The sequence below is a fragment of the Myotis nattereri genome (assembly GCF_964212035.1).
Source record: "Myotis nattereri genome assembly, chromosome: 1".
NCBI lineage: Eukaryota > Metazoa > Chordata > Mammalia > Chiroptera > Vespertilionidae > Myotis > Myotis nattereri.
Window position 1 is genome coordinate 74,731,730 of NC_138075.1, and position 22,341 is coordinate 74,754,070.

At 40.1% G+C, this 22,341-nt stretch overlaps 2 protein-coding genes across 6 annotated transcripts in view; one reads left to right on the forward strand and one right to left on the reverse strand.

The window, feature by feature from the left end:
* Nucleotides 1-12,365: 12,365 nt before the first annotated feature.
* On the forward strand, nt 12,366-18,602 carry EMC4 (ER membrane protein complex subunit 4). Of its 3 annotated transcripts, XM_081108102.1 has the most exons (5): nt 12,366-12,565; nt 13,079-13,193; nt 16,849-17,002; nt 17,534-17,694; nt 18,190-18,602. In XM_081108102.1, exons 1-5 carry the CDS (start codon nt 12,480-12,482, stop codon nt 18,223-18,225), a joined length of 552 nt encoding a protein of 183 aa, XP_080964228.1. In that variant the 5' UTR covers nt 12,366-12,479; the 3' UTR covers nt 18,226-18,602. The 3 variants fall into 3 exon arrangements, with proteins under 3 accessions (XP_080964228.1, XP_080964230.1, XP_080964229.1); XM_081108104.1 differs by lacking the exon at nt 17,534-17,694; XM_081108103.1 differs by lacking the exon at nt 12,366-12,565 and having other exon boundaries at nt 13,079-13,201.
* Nucleotides 18,436-22,341, reverse strand: part of SLC12A6 (solute carrier family 12 member 6) — a gene marked incomplete at its 5' end in the record, with an annotated part of 88,771 nt that continues 84,865 nt past the window's right edge. For 2 of the 3 annotated variants that reach the window (XM_081108076.1, XM_081108075.1), the window contains one exon: nt 18,439-21,449. In XM_081108076.1, coding sequence (XP_080964202.1) covers nt 21,358-21,449 — 92 coding nt within the window. In that variant the 3' untranslated portion in view covers nt 18,439-21,357. Of the gene's footprint in view, nt 21,450-22,341 lie in introns of all 3 variants that reach the window. The other variant, XM_081108077.1, reaches the window with a different exon arrangement.

The following is a 22,341-nucleotide window of genomic DNA, read 5'->3' on the forward strand; positions in this document are numbered from 1 at the left end:
CAAAATCACCTGGACTTGTAGTTCAAAATCTTTTTGCACAAAGGCAAGAACTCACACACTATAGGCCACTGGCTCCAGACCCCCTTTCCAGTAACATGAGGACCACTGTCTATCCTGATTTTATTAGACTGGAAAGAGCTCTGGAGAATAGCAGGAGTGAAGATTGAAAAGGTATGCAGTCACCTGGCAGGTTTTAAAGATCTGAAATGATCAAATAAAGGTGTTTGAGAAAGAAAAAAAAAATCATTAGAAACCCTTGAAGGTCTATTACTCATGGACAAGCACTGTTTCTACTTTAAAATAGATTTTCTGAGATATTTTACTATGCAAATGTATATTTAAGAACAAAAGTGAGATATAATAAGTATAATATTATGTAGGTCAATCCATGCCAGTATGTAGAAATGCACATAATAAAAATGGCAGTTGAAGCATGGATGGAACTAGAGAGCATTGTGCTAAGTGAAATAAGCTAGTCGGAGAAAAATAAATATCACATGATCTCACTCATATGTGGAATATAATGAACAATATAAAATGATGAACAAAAATAGAACCTGAGACATAGAAGCATCGAACAGACTGTACAACCTATGAGGGAAGGCGGGGAGTGAGGGGTAAGAGATCAACCACAGGACTTGTATGCATGCATTATGAGCATAAGGAATGGACACAGACAGTATGGGGGGTGAGGGCTTGTGCTTCGGGGAGCGGGAGGCGGGGGAGAGGTCAATGTGGGGGGGGAGGGTGACTCATGTAATACTTTAAACAATAAAGAATTTTTTTTTAAATGGCAGTTGAAACAAAAAATAAATGGCCCCAGCTGGTGTGGTTCAGTTAGTTGAGCATTAGCACTGAGTTTCCATTCCCAGTCAGGGCATAAGCCTGGTTTGCAGGCTTGATCCCTAGTAGGGGGGCATGCAGGAGGCAGCTCACTCATGTTTCTCTCTCACATCTATGTTTCTCTCTCCCTTACCCTTCCTCTCTCTCCCCCTCTCCATTCCTCTCTCTCTAAAATCAATAAAAACATATTTTTAAAAAATAAATAAAATAAATGGTATAGGCATCAAGCAGGGAAATGGCAGCATTAAATCAGGACTTTAGAAGTATTAATCTCTCACCGGGATACAAAATGGAAGGGAGGATTGATGGCAAGAACCTTAGGTATGAAAGTGTTATAGTTCGGGCCAGAGGTTCAGGGAGCCACAGCGTTTACTGTGGTGTATGTCATTCTCATCAACTCAGACTGCTAAGCCAGGACTGATAAAGGACAATGCCTGAGGAGACCTAAAGACAGCAATAGCTCATCCATCACATGAGTAACTACATCCGCTGCTCAGCATTTGAGCCTTTGGAAAATTCCAGGTGGTTGATTTTGGCAAAGTGAGAAGTTGATTCCTTTTTTTCTGCTCCTCCCTTCCCCACCTTCCTGTGCTGACTGTGGAAGGAAGTAGGGAGCATTTCAGATAAGGCAAAAGCAACAAAAACAAGCAAATCTTACTGCTAGTTTACAAGATTCATGATTTTTTTTAAACACCACCAAATACTCATGCCCTCCCTCGTGGCAGAAGCATCTGGGTGTTTTTCCCCCTAATGTGTAAATATGTATTTATCTTTTAAATTACATTTTACATATATTTTTATTGATTTCAGAGATGAAGAAAGAGGGAAAGAGAGATAGAAACATCAATGACGAGAGAGAGTCATTGATTGGCTGCCTCCTGCACGCTCCAACTGGGGATCAAGCCCACAACCCAGGCATGTGCCCTAACCGGGAATGGAACCATGACCTCCTGGTTTGTGGGTCAATGCTCAACCATCTATCCACACCCGCCGGGCTCTTTTTAATTATAAAAAAAATAAGAATACATGCTGGTTGTAAAACAAAAATAAAGCAGTACAGAAACATATGTAAATATAAGGTAAAGACCTCCTTGTAATTAATCTCCTCCCAACCACCTCTACATTGTACCAGAGATAACTCTTATTAACAAGTGGATGAATCTTTCTATGTACTAGTATTTGTAAACATATATGTACAAATATACATGTAAAATGGGTTGCAGTGTACATGTTGTCATATAACTTAGTCTTATTCCCATTTCACAAATACTACATCATGGACAGATATATATATATATACACTTTTTCAACAGAAGCGGCAGTTTTGCTTGGGTTTTTGTTTTTGTTTTTTTTTTGTTTTGTTTTTTGCAGGTGGAAGGTAGGAGTGGTGGGTAGTGTTGGATGGTAGGGGATCCTCCTGTTACGACAATTTGTTTCTGATACAGCTGAGAAGCAGGTGGCAATATTTGGTATTTATAGATCTTCAAATCTGAATCCCCAAGTAGATTACCTGTAGTTAGGGTACACTCACCAAGTGGAAGATGGTACAGGGCAGCAAGCTAGAGGGAAAAGAAAACTAGCTTTGGAGCAAGGTTCATCCCCATCAGAAGCCTAGATCACTGCCTTCGGGCCCTTTCTACACCATTTTTACTTAACTGCACAATGGGGATAATAATACTATTCTCGCAGGGGTTGTTGGAAAATAAGATAACCTATGTAAAACACTACACCAGTATCTAGCACAGTGATTGCATCTCTCTCTGCAAAACACCCCCCACCCCTAACTTTATCTGTTCAGTGCTTTTTTACCTCAAGATAGAGAACCCAATATGGTTGGCTGCTGCCTCGGAAAAAATTATTCTGAGCTAGAAAATTTAGGACCAGCTCCCAGAGTGGGGGCCAATGCTGGGGAGTCAGACTCACTGTGATACTGATGGCCAGGAAATGAGTACAGAGTATCCGAAAGGTATGACCACACACAATAAGTCTAATCATGCAGTTGCTTAGGACAGGGTTCTCAACCTTGGCTGCACATTAGAATCACCTGGGAATCTTTTTAAAATCCTGATTTCTGGGCCTCATCCTCTGGAAATTCTGTTTCTTTGTTACTAATGTTGTGGCCCCACCCCATAACAAAGAAACAGAATTTCCGGAGGATGAGGCCCAGAAATCAGGGTTTTAAAAAGATTCCCAGGTGATTCTAATGTGCAGCCAAGGTTGAGAACCACTGGCTTAGGGGGTTTAATACTACTGTGGCCTCTTAACAAACAGGGAGTGAAGAGGAGAGGAGTTCAAGGACTGGGAGCAGACAGGAAGAGAACGAAATGGGCAGAGCAACAATTATCCAAAGCAGGATAATGTCCTTGGGAAGGGAGCTTAAAGGGACACCGCAGGTTCCCAGGCTCAAGAGAAGGGAGCAGTAGGAAGATTACCAATTAGATTTACTTCAAGGCAAAACCACTCTTGCAATAACAAAACTGAGTCTGAACCTAAGCTGGCTTGAGTTCTTACCCAAAATTAGCTGTATTCTTCAGAACACCGGTTCTACAAGATGTTGATAGGTTGAAAAAAAAAAAAGAGAGAGAGAAAGAAAAGTCCTCCTTGGCCACAGAAGTTTGGTAACTGCTAGATTAACAAATATTTATTTACTGTAGCACTTCTCAGACCCTTTAAATACTAACATTGTGAGTATCTAAAAGAAAGATTTACCTAGTGCTGCTCAAACTTATTGAATTGTGAATGTTTGAAAAAGGAGAACACAAATATTCTAAACAATTACTCTTATCTAAAAAGAGTCGCAGGACTAGTAGGGGCCTTGGGAAAGAGAAGTAGCTCCAGCTGCGGCTGGGTGGGGGTGGAGCCTCCTGATCATAGGCAGGGCTGGATAAAAGCAGCACAGCCTGAACACCTGGTGGCGCTGTAAGAGACATTTAAAGAAAAACTGAAATAAAAATTTAGCCATACCTTTTGTCTTTCTAAAAAATAAAAATATGCATCTTCATAAAATAGTGTTATAAAACAGTATGCCAAATAAGTATAAATATAAAAAACATCTAGAACAGTGGTTCTCAACCTTCCTAATGCTGCGACCCTTTAATACAGTTCCTCATGTTGTTGGTGACCCCCAATTTCACTGTTACAAATTGAACATAATTAAAGTATAGTGATTAATCACAAAAAATAATATGTAATTATACATGTTTTCCAATGGTCTTAGGCGACCCCTGTGAAAGGGTCGTTCGACCCCCAAAGGGGTCGCGACCCACAGGTTGAGAACCGCTGATCTAGAAGACTCAAAATAAATCTATGGAAAAAAATTTTTTTACATGGAAGGATTTGTTGATTATCTTCTTTTTTATTTATTTGTATTTTTTATTTTATACAATAAATGTCCTTCTTTTGTAACTGTTAGATTAACAAGTATTTCTTTACTGTAGCACTTCTCTACAAAATACTTTTTTTTTTTTAATATATTTTATTGATTTTTCACAGAGAGGAAGGGAGAGAGATAGAGAGTTAGAAACATCGATGAGAGAGAAACATCGATCAGCTGCCTCCTGCACATCTTCCACTGGGGATGTGCCCGCAACCCAGGTACATGCCCTTGACCGGAATCGAACCTGGGACCTTTCAGTCTGCAGGCCGACGCTCTATGCACTGAGCCAAACCGGTTTTGGCTACAAAATACTTTTTAAAAAAAAATCACTTTATTAGCCCTGGCCAGTGTGGCTCAGTTGGTTGGAGTGTCGTCTGTATGCCAAAAGGTTGCGGGTTTGATTCCTGGTCAGGGCACATACCTAGGTTGCAAGTTGGATGCCCAGTCAGGGCATATATGGAAGGTGACCAATCAATGTTCTCTCACATTGATGTTTCTCTCTCTCCCTTTCTAAAAAAACCCAATAAGCATATTCTCAGGTGAGGATTTAAAAAAATCACTTTATTAAAGGAAACAATCATAGCAATTAGGAAATTAAACTTTTCGTGCAAATTTTTGAAAGTTTAGGATTTGATTTGGCAGCTTTTATTAAAAGGTTAGCTTAATTCATTTGTATGGAACCTCTCTCAGAAACCTGTACTATTTTACTAGGGATTCTGTAACAAAGTACCAGAAACTGGGTGGCTTAAAACAATAGAAATATAGTCTCTCACTTCTGTAGGCTAGAAGGCCAAAATTAAGGTGTTGGTAGGACCATGCTCTCCCTCTGCAGGCTCTAGGGAAGAATCCTTCCTTGCCTCTTCCCAGCTCTGGTAGTTGTTGGCTTATAGCTGCATCCCTCCAATCTCTGCATCCATTGTCACATGGACATCTCCCCTATGTGTATGCGTCCTTTCCTCTTTTTATAAGGATACCAGTCATTGGGTTTAGGACCTACCATAATCCACCTCATTTTAACTAATTACATCTGCAAAGACCTGATTTCCAAATAAAATCACATGGTTCTGGGCGGACGTGAATTTTTGGCTGACACTATTTGACTTACAAGAACATATTTAGTCCACAAACCCTTAAAAATGTAAATTAGCACATTTCGGAGGGCTGGTTTGAACCTATGAACACTGTAGCTGTATAATCTCTGTGGTAAGCGATCCTAATTGTATGACTCTCCTACAGAACTGTGTTGACAATCTACTCAGGGATTTTCACAGTAGCTTTCTTTTGTAGTAGAGACAAATGGGAACAACCTAAATGTCCATCAATTGTGGACTAGTTAACTAAATTATCAGACATCCATGCAATGTATACTCTGTAGACTTTAAAAAGAATGAGGTAGATCTGAGTGACAGGCATGGAAGACACCCAAGATAGACTAAGTGGGGAAAAAAAAGAAGTCAGTGGACAGCGTGCAGTATGTTTCCATTTACAAAATAAGCGCCTACAAATTAAACAACCCTACACGTATGTATATGCTTTAAGGTAGGACTTTGTCTTTCAAGTACCAAAAGGTACTAATGTCCTCCTTCAATTCTTCTGAATCCAACTTCATCCTTGTATTTGTCTGCTCAGGCTGCCATAACAAAATACCACACACTCGGTGGCTTAAACAACAGAAATTTATTTTCTTATAGTTCTGTAGGCTGGAAAGTCCAAGATCAAGGTTCTGGCTGATTTCAGTCCCTGGTGACAGCTCTCTTCCTGGCTTGAAGACAGCCACCTTCTCATTGTGCATCCTCACTGGCTAAGTGAGAGAGCAAGCCCTTGTGTCTCTTCTTATTTCTTCTTTTTTAGTGACTTTTAAATTTTATTTTTCAATTACAGTTTATATTCAATATTATTATATGTTAGCTACAGGTGTATAGAATAGTGGTTAGACAATAATATACTTTTTTTGTGTCTCTTCTTATAAGAACACAAACCCTTCATGACCTTGTGGGACATTAAGTACTTCCCAAAGGCCCCATCTCCAAATACTCTCACATTTCAGGTTAGGGCTTTGACATAAATTTTGGGAGGACACGAGCATTACTAGTAAGTCCATTAAAATCCTCCTTCCAAAAAATAAACAAATCCAGGCTATAAAACAATGCTTTATATCTGAACCAATAAATTAAGGCTTTTAAAAATTAGCACATAGGAAAAAATGCCACAAAGGACTTAAATTGGTCATTCAGATACAAGATGTAGAGACAGTTTTTAGACCACTTTCAAGATAGCTGAAATTAATTACCAGAATGAATCCAGAGTAATCAAGCTTGAAGAAACATGTTAGGCCATCAGTAACACATCATTATGACTCATGCTATGGTTCATTCTTATCCTTTAATGGGATCTGTGGGAATGGCAACCCTCCCAGCTTCGTAAGCAAGCACTGGAGGGAAGTGCTATAATGGGAACTTGTTAAAATGTGAATTACACAACAGCCCTCCTGAAATGAAAAAAAAAGTTAATTGCTAAGGAAGAATGCTTTTATTAACCAATATCTCCCAGTTCATGCCACTGCTGATAGGGTGACCTGACACTGCAGAGCCATGAACCAGAATTTGAAAAAAAATGTAATCCACACAGAAATGATTCAGAAAACTAGCAATAACAAGCAAGGTAGGACCTTATAATAAAAACTTTTTTTTTCATTAATGAGGTTTGAACATGCAAACAGACAAAATGGACAAAAATTTCCTCTTGTTAAGACCCCATTACTGACATGAAACAAATTGCATCATGAATAAAATAGTGTAGGGTAGTCCTTTTCAAAAGGCAATAATGATAGTAAACACAAATAACTTGGATTTGCAATGGAAGCCCATTTTTACTGAAGCTGTCAAAAGGCTTAAAAGCTTTTAGGGCACACTGGGGAACTGGTTGGACCAGTGAGAATAGCCGAATAGAATTATCATAGACATTGTTAAATGGCATAGACTTAAACATACCTATAAAAGCTCTTTTTTTTTTCCTTTAGAGAGATCTAGTCTTCCAAATATGGTTGTTTGAAAAGAAAATGTACTTGGTCAAGTTTCAATCCAAAGGCAACTGCTCTGAAGAGAATCGCATCAAGTATTAAAACTAGTCAGCTTCGCCCTGGCCGGTTTGGCTCGGTGGATGGAGCGTCGGCCTGCGGACTCAGGGGTCCTGGGTTCGATCCCGGTCAGGGGCATGTGCCTTGGTTGCGGGCACATCCCCAGTGGGGGGTGTGCAGGAGGCAACTGATCAATGTTTCTCTCTCATCGATGTTTCTAGCTCTCTATCCTTCTCCCTTCCTCTCCGTAAAAATTCAATGAAATATATTTAAAAAAGTAAAAACAAACAAACAAAAAACTAGTCAGCTTCTTAGACTCCTGAAGAGGTAGTGGTAGAGGGGTGAGATACAAACACAATTACAAAAAATGTGTAGGTGGCATAAATTATAAAAGTCAAACAAGACAACTGGTATAACCTATGGAATCATGGTGTACCTTCTCAGTTTCTCTAATTAAAATCATATTTGCTCAAAGGCACAAAGTAAGCAAAGTTTAACATATATTTTTACAATTTCAGTATTCCCATTATTTTCTAATTCGTTTAGTCTGGTGGGAGGCATACAGGAGGCTTTCAAAAAATGATTATTTGCTTAAATTACTTTGTGTAAATTCAAACCTTGTTATTTTAAAGCAACAATATGCTCTACTAGTCAGTGCTTCTCTGTCCTTGAGGAGAATCACCTGGAGAACTATAAAAAACTTGATGCCCATGTTCCACCTTAAGCAAATTGATTAGAATCACTGGAGATGTGGCCCAGGCATCAGTATTTTTAAGAGGTACCAAAGTGAGTCTCCGGTGACTCCAGGACAGAGAACCATTAAGCTTCTAGGTTTAGAATGTCATGTTATAACTGGGTGAAGAGAGGGTGAAATGGGTAAAGGATATCAAATGTATGATGATAGAAACTATATTTTGGGTGGTGAGTATCTATACTAATAAAAGGGTAATATGCTAATTAGACCAGACATCTTCTAGACATCCATCTGGACAAAACCATGGTGGCAGGGGCTGAGACAGAGGCAGTTAGGGGTGATCAGGCCAGCAGGGGAGAGCAGTTAGGGGCGATCAGGCCAGCAAGCAGAGGTTATTAAGGGTGACCAGGCAGGCAGGGGAGCAGTTAGGGGTGATTAGGCTGGCAGGCAAAGATGGTTAGGGGCTATCAGGCAGGCAGGCAGGTGAGCGGTTAGGAGCCAGCGGTCCCGGATTGCGAGAGGGATGTCCAACTGCCGGTTTAGGGATCAGGGCTAAACCAGTAGTTGGACATCTCCCGAGGGGTCCTGGATTGGAAGGTGCAGGCCAGGCTTAGGGACACCCTCCCCATGCACAGATTTCGTGTACCAGGCCTCTAGTCCTATATAATAAAAGTCTAATATGCAAATTGCCCCCTCAACCGGGAGTTTGACCAGGGGGTGGGGCTGGCCCGCCAACTGCCCACGGCCCCTCCCCACAGCTGGCCCCCCCCTCACTACCCCCCCCTTGGGGGCAGGGCTGGCTGGCCAACCTCCTGCTTCCCCTCCCCCCGGCCGGCCCGACCAGCCCTAATTGGGGTGGGCTGGCCAGACCCTACCTGTGCACAAATTGCACTGGGCCTCTAGTACTATAGTATATACAGATACTGAATTATAATTGGTACACCTGAAACTTATGTTATTAACCAATGTTACCTCATTAAAATGATATTTTTCTCTTTTTTTCTTAAATTTTTAATCAAGATATAATTTACATGTAACATTGAATTAGTTTTAGGGGTACAACTTAATGATTTGATATATGTATACAGGGTGGGGCAAAAGTAGGTTTACAATTGTTCATATGGAAAATAATACAATAATTAAGAAATAATAATACAAGAATAAACTGTTTCCCATACTCTCAATTGAATGCAAATATACCCAATATACTCTATATATTTATCACAATGAATTCTGTTAACAGCCATCACTACACATGATTATATTTTAAAAACATATATTTATATTTTTCTAAATCCACAGTGCAGAGAACTAGGAAAAGTATGGGAAAGTACAATTTTAAAAAGTGCTCTGAAATCCCATTACTCCTTCATGTGTTTATCAATTGAGTCATTTTTCTATGTATATGAAATAACATGCAAAATATGCAAAAATTATGCATTTTAGAACTGGAAGGTAGCCTTAGAAGTTAATTAGTATAAGTCCCTCATTTTATAGATGAAGAAATTAAGGCCAAGAGAGTTCCAAATTCAAGTGACTCAGGTAGTTAGTTCATTAGGAGTCAGGATTAGAATCTAGGTTTTCCTTCATTTTTCTTGCAAAACAAAATTTGTACAAAAACTGGAATCCCCAAAAGTTTAATTCCAAGTTAAAACTCCATTTCCATAAAGGATTCTTCCTAATGATATTCTTATAATAATAATAATAAAAAAACAAGCAACGTTTTATAGAGTGCCTTCATCTTTCTCCTGAATTGTTGTATACAGCGTTGTCCCCACTGTGTTCTACAGAACATTGATTCCATTGGGCATTAACAGATGTAATAAGGAGAGGGTTCTTACTTAGATACATTGGGAAACAAAATTAAAGGATATTCTTATGGAATAATTTCTTGTGATTTTAATGTTATACTAATAGCACTGAGAACCTCCGGGGTGTATATGCAAAATACAATATGCAGTATTTAACCTTGGAATCCTTCCTCAGCTCAGTCCTAAATCTTCATGTTCTTTGGAATATGTTTTAGCAAATAACACTATGAGGACTCCCAGGATAAAAGAATAAAAGATCTGGAATACTCTATTGAGGCCAAAGCAACTTTGATTCAGGTTATAGTTAAACTTGTTTTAAAGAAGTAGGGGAGTACTTTATTTTTATTTATTTATTTATTAATTTATTTTCAAATTTGCAAGTGGAAGTTTAGGATGTCACAGAGGTAGAAGTGGGCCAGCTGGGCTGCATGGACTCAGGAAACAAGTTACAGAGCTTAGGAGAAAGAAAGGCAAAGAAAGCGCATCTGGGGGGAAAAGAGGAGGAACGGCTTGGGCTATAGGGGAGTACTTTATTATTATTTTAAATTTTATTTTTATTGATTTTACAGAGAGGAAGAGTGAGGGATACAGAGTTAGGAACATTGATGAGTTGATCAGCTACCTCCTGCATGCCTCCTAATGGGGATGGAGCCCACAACCAAGGTACATGCCCTGACTGGAATCGAACTCAGGATCCTTCAGTCCCCAGGCCAATGCACTATCCACTTAGCCAAACTGGTTAGGACATGTAGGGGAGTACTTTAAAAGGGAAGGAATATATGATTTAAGTGACTAACAATGTTTTAAAGTGTTCCTTTAAAATTTATTAAGCCCGGGCAGGGGTCCTCAAACTTTTTAAACAGGGGGCCAGTTCACTGTCCCTCAGACCGTTGGAGGGCCGGACTATAGTTTAAAAAAAAACAACAACTATGAACAAATTCCTATGCACACTGCACATACCTTATTTTGAAGTAAAAAAAACAAAACGGGAACAAATACAATACTTGTATTTGCATGTGGCCTGCGGGCCGTAGTTTGAGGACCCCTGTAAGGAATAAGACAAGAGCCCTAACTGGTTTGGCTCAGTGGACAGAGTGTGAGCCTTCGGACTGAAGAGTCCTGGGTTTGATTCCAGTCAAGGGCACATGACAGAGTTGTGGGCTCAATCCCCAGTAGGGGGCGTGCAGGAGACAGCTGATCAATGGTTCTCATCATTGACATTTCTATCTCTCTCTCCTTTGCCCTTCCTCCCTGAAATCAATAAAAATATATATTTTTTTTAAAAAAATAAGACAAGAATAGCTTGAAAATCAGACAATATTGCACAAAATTACCAGAATATATAACATTTTTATGTACTCCCTCCCCTCTAATTTTTACCCTTTATGTATTTTACATAGTGTAATTATAGTATACTCAGTTTTGTATTACAGTTACTTTCTTGTTTTAAAAAATATATTATTTTATTGATTTCAGAGAGGAAGGGAGAGGGAGAGAGAGATGGAAACATTAATGATGAGAATCATCGCTCAGCTGCCTCCTACACGCCCCCACTGGGCATCAAGCCCACAACCCCGGCATGTGCCCTTGACCAGAATCAAACCCAGACCCTTCAGTCCACAGGCCCACGTTCTATCCACTGAATCAAAGCAGCTAGGGCTGGAATGTAAATTAATGTAATTTTTTTTAAAGCGGGCGTTTCGTGCATACTCTGATCTACCAATTATAGTTCTAATAATTTAACTTAAGGAAATAAGGAAAGATGTGCAAGGATGTTCACAGCAACATGGGTTATAAAAGGGAAAAATAAAACAGAAAACAACGTAAGTATCCAATAATAGGTTAAATTATGATACAGGTGTACAACTGAACACAAAACCCACTCAGTACGAATAATGTATATTATTTAATGACATTAAAAAACACATCATGCGTATATGGCGAACCCACCATTCAACCTCACAACAAACTTTGAAAATAGGTGCATTATTCAACTTTTACGTATGAAGAGGTTTGCAATATACACAACTGAACTTGCCCAACGTCACAAAATTCCGTCATGAAGCCAGGATTCAAAAAGAGGCCATCTGAACCTCAGCCCGCGAGCCTTCCCACGCCCACACGGCCTCCTGGCTTTGGTGCAGAACGGGGATACCACCATCTACCTCCCAGGGTTACCGTGAGACTGAAATGAAATAATAAGCACAAAGCTCCAGGAACACAGTGGACATCCAATACTCGGAAGCTACTAAATAACGCAAGGTCACACATCCGTGGTGAAACCAGGATTTAAAGCGAGCTCTGTCTGAATCTTGTAATTCCCGGGAGGGCGGAGGAACTGAAAACCTTTTCTTGGCTTCAACTCCTCAAGCAGAGTCAGTACGGACCTTCCCTCGGCCCCGTAATGGGCGCCTCGGGGTCAGGAGACACACAACAGGCCTCTTCCAAAAGGAGGGGCGCCCGGAGTCGCTTTAGGAAGATTTAAATTCCGGCAGCTTTTCTCACCTGCCGCGCTGGCTACTTCCACGGACTCTGGGCCCGCCCCGGAAGTGACGTATTACCCACGCGCCGGAAGTGGGCTTGCGGACTGGGACCGGACGTCGCGGACGCTGGTGGGGCTGGGGCTCCGTTTGACGCTTAGACCAGGCAGCTTCACGGCGTTAGGAGGCGTCCATTGCCATGACGGCCCAGGGCAGCCTGGTGGCCAACCGAGGCCGGCGCTTCAAGTGGGCCATTGAGCTGAGCGGGCCTGGAGGAGGCAGCAGGTGAGGAGCCTGGGCGGAGGGCCTTGCCCCCAGAACTGCCCCGGAGGCATGGAACCTGGACTGAATGGGTGGCACCAAGACGGCTCCTGGGCAGCTAGCGGCGGAAGCCGTGGAGGTTTTTGTGCCCAAAGGATGCGTAGTTCCGTCTTCCCAATAGGCAGGGCTCTGACGAACCTGCAGGAGGGGCTGATGGAATCTGGGAGGTGCACCTGAAGATCTTAACTCCTATGGGTAGCAGAACGGGAAATGTGGGAGTCCACAGCTTTAGTTTCTTTTTTTAAGAATATTTTTATTGATTTTAGAGAAGGGAGAGGGATAGAGAGAAACACCAATGATGAGAGAGAATCATTGATTGGCTGCCTCCTGCAGGCCCCCTGCTGGGGATCAAGCCCAGAACCCCGGGCCTGTGCCCTGACGGGAATCCAACCGTGACCTTCTGGTTCATAGGCCGACGCTCAGCCGCTGAGCCGTGCCCGCTGGGCGAGCGGCCTGTTTCTTGGTTTGCTTTTTTAGGGGCCGAAGTGACCGGGGCGGTGGCCAGGGCGACTCGCTGTACCCCGTTGGTTACTTGGACAAGCAAGTGCCGGATACCAGCGTGCAAGAGACGGACCGGATCCTGGTGGAGAAGGTACAGAGGTATAGATGTCGCCGTCGTTCGGGGGCTAGTCCTGGCCCGCCCACCCGCTCTGCTCTCCCGGACAGCACATGAATATCTTACTGGAGATGGGCCTTACCCTGAATGTTTTGGTAGCTCAACTGCTTGAGAGTAGTGTGTTAACAGTAGTTTACATATCAGCTCCAAAAGTGCTTAAGAATTGGAAAAAGAAAAGACATTTAGAACCTAAGGCATAAGAAAGTAGGTTGAAAAGTATTTATTGGTGGCAATGCCTTTCAGTTGAAGTCATCCTTTTGTCCTCTAATTTCCTTACACCACATCACCTGCCAGGGTATTCTGTTGGCTTTATCTTCAAAGTAGATTCAAAATCTTACTGCTTCTTATTACTTTCACCTGTCGTCCTGGTCTAAGCCACTACCATCCTTCACCCAGACGTCTTCATTGTTGTGGGGGCGGTATGTGCATTGCAGGGTGTTTAATAGAACCCCTGGCCTCTACCTATTAGTTGCTAAATGTGCCCTTCCCCAGTTGTGACAACCAAAATGTCTCCAGCATTACCACCTTTCTCCAGGGAGGTGAATCGCCCTTCTGTTGAGAACCACTGATTTTTAAAGAGCACAATCTGATGAGCTTTAATAGTGGTGTACCACCTTGAAACCACGACTATCTTGAAAGAACATTTTCTTCTTCTCCAAAAGATTCCTTGTGCCCCTCTCTGCCACAGACTTCTAATTGGTCTACTTCCCCCTGTAGCCTAGTCCCAGCACAGCAGCCAGTACTATGATCCTTTTAAAACATGAGTCAGATCATTCCTATTAAAACTCTTCTGTAGCTCGTTTCACTTACTGTAAAAGCAAAAGTCTTTGTAATGTTCTACCTAACTCTATATTGACTAAGCCCCTTGTAACACTTAATCTCCTATCACATTCCCCTGTATTTATTATTATTTTTTTTAAATATATTTTATTGAGTTTTTACAGAGAGGAAAGGAGAGAGATAGAGAGTTAGAAACATCGATGAGAGAGAAACATCAATCAGCCGCCTCCTGCACACTCCCCACCGGGGATGTGCCCGCAACCAAGGTACATGCCCTTGACCGGAATCGAACCTGGGACCCTTCAGTCCGCAGGCCGACGCTCTATCCACTGAGCCAAACCGGTTTTGGCTATTTATTATTTTTTTTATTATTGATTTTTAGAGAGAGTAAGGGAGAGGGAGAGAAACATCGATGTGAGAGGGAAACATCAATAGGCTGCCTCCTCTACGCCTTCGACTGGGAATCAAGCCTGAAACCCAGGCATGTGCCCTGACTGGGAATGGAACTGGCAACCTTTCAGTGCACCAGATGACACCCAACCGAGCCACACTGGCCAAAGCTAATTTTATTTTTTAATCCTCAACCAAGGATATGTTTTTATTGATTTTTAGAGAGAGAGAATAGGGGGGAGAGAGAGAGAGAGAGAGAGAGAGAGAGAGAGAGAGAGAGAGACAGAAACATCAATGGGAGAGAAAAACATTGATGAGCTGCCTCCTGTAGGTGCCCCAACCTGGGATCAAACCCGATTAACCTTTTGGTGTATGGGACAACTCTCCAACCGAGCCACCTGTCCAGGGCTACCACTTTCCCCTCTGTTCACTGCAGTCTTGTCAGATTAGCCTCCTTGCTGCTGCTCACATATGCCAGGCAAGTTCCCATCTAAGGATTTGTGTACCTGTTTTTCCCTCTGCTGGAATACTCTTCCGCAGCACCTGTATGGCTTGCTCTCTTATCAATGAAGTCTACCCTCATGGTACGTCCTATCCTGTTTTCCCACTTTACATTTCTCCGTGTCATTAATATACGTGACACAGTTTACTTATTTTACTACCCATCTTTTCATTAATTTAAGCTCCAGGTTTTTGTCTCCCAAAAGCCTAGAACAGTGCCTGCACTTTCTTTCCCCTCAGCCTTGCTATTCAATACTAAGTGATTTGTTTCATAAAATTCCTGTGATTTTTCACAACATGAAAATGACAGCTATTCTCAATTTTTTTTTTGATAAGTATCATTTTTCATCTTGGTATCAAATTGTAACATAATACATGATAGTTAAAGTATTAACATGGCTTGACTTTAAAGGTAGATTATCATAAAATACTTCTTTAGTTCTGTTGTATGGATTATTTGATATTTAAACTTACAAATGATCTATGTAAATTACATATTGGGAAACTTTAATTTCAAGTATGGGCATTTATTCTTTTAATGTGAGTAAACACAAATGGATAGTGGTATATTATTTTTATATAGCTAGATTTGCTTAGGATTTTTGCATTTATGTTTATGACTGATAGTGGTCTATAAACTTTTCTCATAATGTCCTTGTCAGGTTTTGGTATTTATGAGGTCCCATGCAATGAGTTGTAGAGTGTTCATTTTTATTTTCTAAGTTTGTATAAGATTGGCTTTATTTTTTCCTTAAATGTTTGAAATTTGCCAAGGAAAACCATCTGATGGGCTTAGTTATAGATTCAGTTTCTTAAAACAGTTATGGGATTATTTATATTTCCAATTTCTTATACCATTTAGGTAAGTTGTATTTTTTTTTTTTTATGAATTGTACCATTTCCTAAAATTCATAGTATGATCACTGTAATATTTGCAAAACCTATAGAGATGTCCCTTTTTCATTCCTGATGTTGAATTTTTTGTTGTTGTTGAAGTTTTTTTTTTTTTTATTGCTTAAAGTATTACAAAAAGTATTACATATGTCTCCTTTTTTTTCCCCCCCGCCCTTGACAATCCCCTGGCCTCCCCTACCCCCCAGTGTCTTATGTCCATTGGTTATGCTTACTGATGTTGAATTTTTATCTTCCATCCTTTTTTCTTCATCAGGCTCACCAGATTTATTAATCTTTTTTAAAAAACAACCGTCGGCTTGATTTAACGACAATTTCACTAATTACTACTCTCATTATTTTCTTCCTTTTCATTTGTTCTTTTTCTAACTTACTGAAATAGATGCTTACTTTAATTTTAGTGTTCTAAACTGTATTTAAAGCTATAAATTTCTCAGAGTTCTACCTATGTTCCACAGTTGTTAAAATGTATTTTGATCAGTTAAAAATATATTTTCCATTATAATTTCTTTTGATTCATGAATTATTTCAAGTACATTTGTTAATTTCAACTCATAATGGATTTTTGGTTATCTATCTGTTATTGAATTCTAGCTTGATTGCATGGTAATCAAAGAACATGCTTTGTATAATTTGAGTTCTTTGACACTTCCTTCATGGCTTAGCAAGTGGTCAGTTTTTGTAAATGTCCCATGTGTGTTTGAGAACAGTGTGAATTCTGCAGCTGTTGGGAGCAATGCTTTATAAATATCAGTTGGGTTCAGTTCGTTAATGTCTTTCAAATCTATATCTTGACTTGTCTGTTAGTTATTGATTGAGGTATGCTAATCTCTCACTATGTGGATTTATCTATTTTCTTTTTTTTAAATTAAAAATATTTTTATTGATTTCAGAGAGGGAGAAGGATAGAAACATCGATGAGAGAGAATCATTGATCAGTCAGATGCACAAAATTGAAAATTGTGTTCATTTGACTTTAACATCAGTGATACAATAAATGTGCGACTGAGGGTAGTGCTCAGAGGTTAAAATTGTGTCTTTGTTTTAGCGCTGTTGGGACATTGCCTTGGGTCCCCTCAAACAGATTCCCATGAACCTCTTCATCATGTACATGGCAGGCAATACTATCTCCATCTTTCCTACTATGATGGTGTGTATGATGGCTTGGAGACCCATTCAGGCACTTATGGCCATTTCAGCCAGTAAGTATTCTTGAACTAATAACCCTTATGAAAGTTTTAAGAATTAAAGGTAAATTCTTAGGCAAAACCCATATTGGAAATCTTTTTTTTTTTTTAATATATTTTATTGAGGTTTTACAGAGAGGAAGGGAGAGAGATAGAGAGTTAGAAACATCGATGAGAGAGAAACATCGATCAGCTGCCTCCTGCACATCTCCTACTGGGGATGTGCCCGCAACCCAGGCACACGCCCCTGACCGGAATCGAACCCGGGACCCTCCAGTCCGCAAGCCGACGCTCTATCCACTGAGCCAAACCGGTTTCGGCCATATTGGAAATCTTTGCATGGCTCTTGGCTAGTAGCGGGGAGGGTGTGCAGGACGGTGATGGTAGTGGTGGTGACATGGAGGGAAAAACAGAGCTTATCATGGATTTTGTTCACTAGTTCTATTTACTATTTTACTGTGGGCTGGTGTGTATTATTTATATCTTAATATGTGCCTGATTCGTAATTTTTAAAAAAGTTGTTTTGGCACTTTGTTACCCCAACAGCTTTCAAGATGCTAGAAAGTTCAAGCCAGAAGTTCCTTCAGGGTTTGGTGTATCTCATTGGAAATCTCATGGGTTTGGCATTGGCTGTTTATAAGTGCCAGTCCATGGGACTATTGCCTACACATGCATCAGACTGGTTAGCCTTCATTGAACCTCCTGAGGTAAGGCAAAAGAAAAGTTAACTTTGGAGCTAGTTGTAACGGACAGTAAATAGCTGATCCATTTGATGTAAGGGATTAGAGTTGGTATTAGAGCACATTTCCTTTTTAATCCTCTTCCAAGAGAGAATGAAAGGGGGGTGGAGGGGGGAAAGAGAGAGAGAGAGACACAGAGAGAAAAAAACATTGATGGGAGAGAGACACATTGATAGGTTGCCTCCTGAAAGTGCCCCGACCTGGGCCAGGGATTGAACTTGCAACCCAGGTACGTGCCCTTGACTGGGAATTAAACCCTTGACCCTTCCATGTGTGGGGCTCATACTGTAATCACTGAGCAATGCCAGCCAGGGCTAGAGCCCATTTCTTAAGAAATAAGATCCATTAGAAGTCAGGAAGTTATTTTTTAAGGATAAAATAACTTGTGGTTAAAGTATTAAGTACTTGATTCAGGAAGTTATTTCAGTGCTCATTCCCATTCACCTCTTCTTCTTGTTTCAGAGGATGGAGTTCAGTGGTGGTGGACTGCTTTTGTGAACCTGAGAAAGCAGCACCTGGTGACCATGTATTTGGATCTCATTTACAACCTTCTTTACCCCCAGTGATGACTCCTCAGCATATTCACCCCTAACATTATCACTCGTACTGAAAAGAACTGAAAACACCCTTTTTTCCAGGGTGAGGAGACATCCTAGAAAGATAATGTATATATCACTACAAACACAAAGAAACTATGCCACAACCCTTGACTGAAAATAATGTAGAAAACTTTATTTATGTTTTCAGTATAGAGCAAAACAACAAATAAAACCGTAACTATGTAAACAAAAGAATAGTTGCTGCTAAACCAAGAACCACAGCAGCATCTCCTTTCAATAAATTAAATGGTCAAGAACAGTGCTTTAAAAATATTATATAGGTTTCCCTTAAATCTGTTTTCCTTAATATTTCACTTCTATTTAACATAAGCTGGGACATAAAACTTCTGTTGGAGACACTTGTGGGAGGTGTGAGAAACTAATGCTGGATTCTGATTATACATGATGAAAAGAAAAATAAACCAGACAAAAAGCACATAAATATAATTACAGTAAATTGCTACTTTAATATCCACAATGGATTTTTAATACATTTAGGGGGAATGAGGATTGGAGGAATCGTTGGGGCCACAGGAATCTGAGGCAATGGAAGGTACAAAGTAGGCATCCTTCCCCTGCCAAGAGGAACCTGGTACCTGTCAAGCAGATGCTGCAGTTCAAACTTCAGCTTTTAAGAAAGCTATAGAAGGCAGAGGGCCAGTAATTGGAAAATGTATGTTATCATCACCTGCCCTGGTAAAGTCATAGCTAAGACTTAAAAGTTGGATCTTATTCAAAAGGCAGGAGGAGGTCTTTTCTTTCTCTTCCTTCTTGAAACACAAAACCCCTTCCCCTAAGGTGCATTCTCATTAAGTTTTCCGTATTGCTTTATTTGCAGTGATTAAAAGAGACAAGATACTTTGTAGACAAACAACATAAGCAACACAGAGACATGAAATGCTCTAGATAGAGATGAGTTTAAATCTGGCCTAATAACCATTTTCCCACGTAACAATGATTTTGTATTTAGGGGCTGAAGTAGTGGCTATATTAATAGCCATGAATTCCCTTATCCCTTTGAAAGATTCTTACAGAGCTCTAACCACAAAATGCTTTTAAAACTAACCTTAATTCCGCCAATATTTTTTCCTATATGGAAACATATAAATATCACTTTGGCCAGAAGGTATGTGTAAATGTAGAGGAATTCCTGGGCAGGCAGACTTTTAGAGCATGGATCTTCAATATTTTGAATCCTGGGGAACCTGTCCTACTGCTGGACTCAACTAAACAATGGAGTGTTGCAATGGAAGCAGTAAATAATGCTTCTATCCTCTGTAGGAAGGAGCAGAATAAAAGACAAAAATTCTGTCTGCTTTGCTACCATGACGGCCTGAAGGTTGAAAGAAAAGTAAAAGGAATACATTGAAATGACTCAATTTCTTAAGTCATATTGAAGGGTTTTCTCTGTAAAGGTCAAATGAATAGTCTGCTGGTACCTAGGTCAGCTTGCTCCATAGCCTAATGGGTAATCGAAAAAGTGCCACTATTGATCAGTAAAGTGAAACTCTAAAGCCACAAAAATAGGCAAATAGTTTTTCTAAATAACCTATCCACATATATTTGAAATTACCATTTAGTCACAGAATAATTTCATTATGCTTGGAAAACAGGTGTTTTTGTGATCAATAAATTAGCAAATAAGCTAAGCTTGCATAAGTATTTCCATAACATACTTAAAGTTCTAAAGCAAAACTGAAATAGCAGAAGACTACTGGCTTGGACAGTCTCCTAGTTTAGAGCCAAGTTTCTGCAGTCAGAATGCAGAATTAAAATGGAAAGGAAAATGGGCATACTTGGCATTTAGGTGAGTGCCTCAAGTCTTCACTATGGCTTTAGAAATGAGTCCACAGGTTTCTTAGTGAAAGAAGTTACTTGATAGGCCAATGCCAATTGTATGCCACCTTAGTGAAGTAGGTAAGCGAGTAGCAGCATCTCAATAACTTTGGCACTACTGAAGGAATACGGCTCTAGAACTTCAAATTCCATTGCTGGATTTCCCCTTGAAAAGATAGAAACCTTTTAGGAAAGAATTTTAGCCAGGCTTCCTAGTGTGTGTTCTATGATTTTTGACCTGTGTCTACTAACCCAGAGGACATAAAAGAGAGAAGGAAAGGTGAACCTATTGGTCAGTGTACATTATATATCTTAGAAAACAGCTTGTTTGTTTTGCCCACGTCACACAGATAACCAGATTATATTCCAGTAATTCTTAATAGCTATCTTAGAATTTCCTTAATTTGGCCATTTGAAAAGTACCTGAAAGAAATAATTTTTACTCCACTGTTTAAAAATTTCCATGTTAACACTGCCTACATTACAATCTTAATCACAGAGTGGGGTTTGAAAACCAATAGCTGAAATATACAACAACCCAGTATGTGTACATACACTGCTTTTTTGGGGGAAATCTTGTTTTGGAGGACGAAGTAGAAGCTGCAGCCATATTTCAGATTTTGTATATCAGTATCCTAATATAAAATTAGAGTCCTGCAAAGCAGTGGATACACTCAAGAAAATTAGCTTAAAGTTTTCATCTTGGTTTGCCATGGGTTATCTTCACCAGGATGTTAGGTCCCCATACACTTGGCCATGAATGCCTTAGAATGATGTCGTTTTTTTTCTCTGTTGAACCATGACTTCCGAGACTCAATCTTTAATGCTGGGTATGTACTTGCTTTTTGTCTTCAGCTGAATTTCTGGTATGCCTTCTGACAACTCATTTTATTGGTTAGCTTGTTAATTCTAACTTGCTTTCAGCTGGTACAGACATGGCTTTAGTAATTGACCATTTTTCTAATGTTGAGGGAATATTTGCTTCTGTAAGGGGGGCAGATCATATGAGAGCAAAAAGCAGAACTGTTATGTTTTTGCACAAGTACTTGAGGCTCAGTTTGTCAAGAATTCACTCAGATGATGTGTATAGGACACAGGCCTCTAGTTAGTGGGACTGGTAGTAAAGAGCTGGCACTCATGGAGGATGGAAGCCTTTTGGGAAACATGAAGCCAAGCAGAGTCATTCAGGAGGAAATTACGAATAAATGGTGATCACTTCACTGCCACCACCTCGGACAAGGAGGACTCGCTCTAGTCCCTCGGTGAGCACTTCCAGGAACTCCATGTCTTCAGAATTTGTCAAGGAGACAAAGGCAGAAGAAGAGCACACTTTACAACCTATACCATGATAATCAGAGTTTATCTGATTACAAAGCCAAAAAAATCAACATGCTTTTGTTAATTATTGCATACTCAGAATTGGAAGACTGTACTTTGTAATTCAGTTTCACCCTGTGAATTAATCCAGGGATCTAGTCCTTTTGCATATGGAAGGATTTTTCCACTTGTTAGATTTTTTTTTCTAAATATTTTTTTAAATAGGGAAAACACAGAAGTAATGTGTAAAATATTTTGAAGCAAAATAAGCCAAAAAAGGAAAAGCCACAACAGGGCAGCTCGTTAAGATTTCTAGAGAACCCAAGTTTTCTAAGTGAAGCTGCTCAAGTAGAATTTTTCTGCCAGCTCTTTTTTCCTTTTTAAAAACTCTCTTCCTTAATGATACTGGTGGGAATGGGTCAGGTGTCACCACTGCAGTGCTGAAGTGGTCTCAAAAAATCCTGGTTTTTTTTCCTTTTATCTCTTTTTTCCCCTCAGAGGAGGGTCCACTTCAGCTGCTTCTCCCCTAATGCCATCCAAAAGAAAGGCTTTGCAAGTGGGTAGAGCCTGAAAAGGAGGAAGGATATGGGTATTCTGTCTCTGGGATTGTCAGAAAGGGTTCCATACACAGTATTAGAAGTAATGTTGCAAATATACCACTTAAAAGCAGTCTCTTTAGGCTTCAGAGAGAACATATAACCCCAACTCCTTAAAAGATTAATCTCACTGCTTTGTAAGAATCCCTGTATAATAAGGCTTTTAAAAGTCTCCCTCTTCAAGAGGAAAATTTTGGCAGGAGCAATCACTTTTATAGCGGCCAAGTAGTCACATCTAAAAAGCAAGCTAAGCCCGGCCAGTGTGG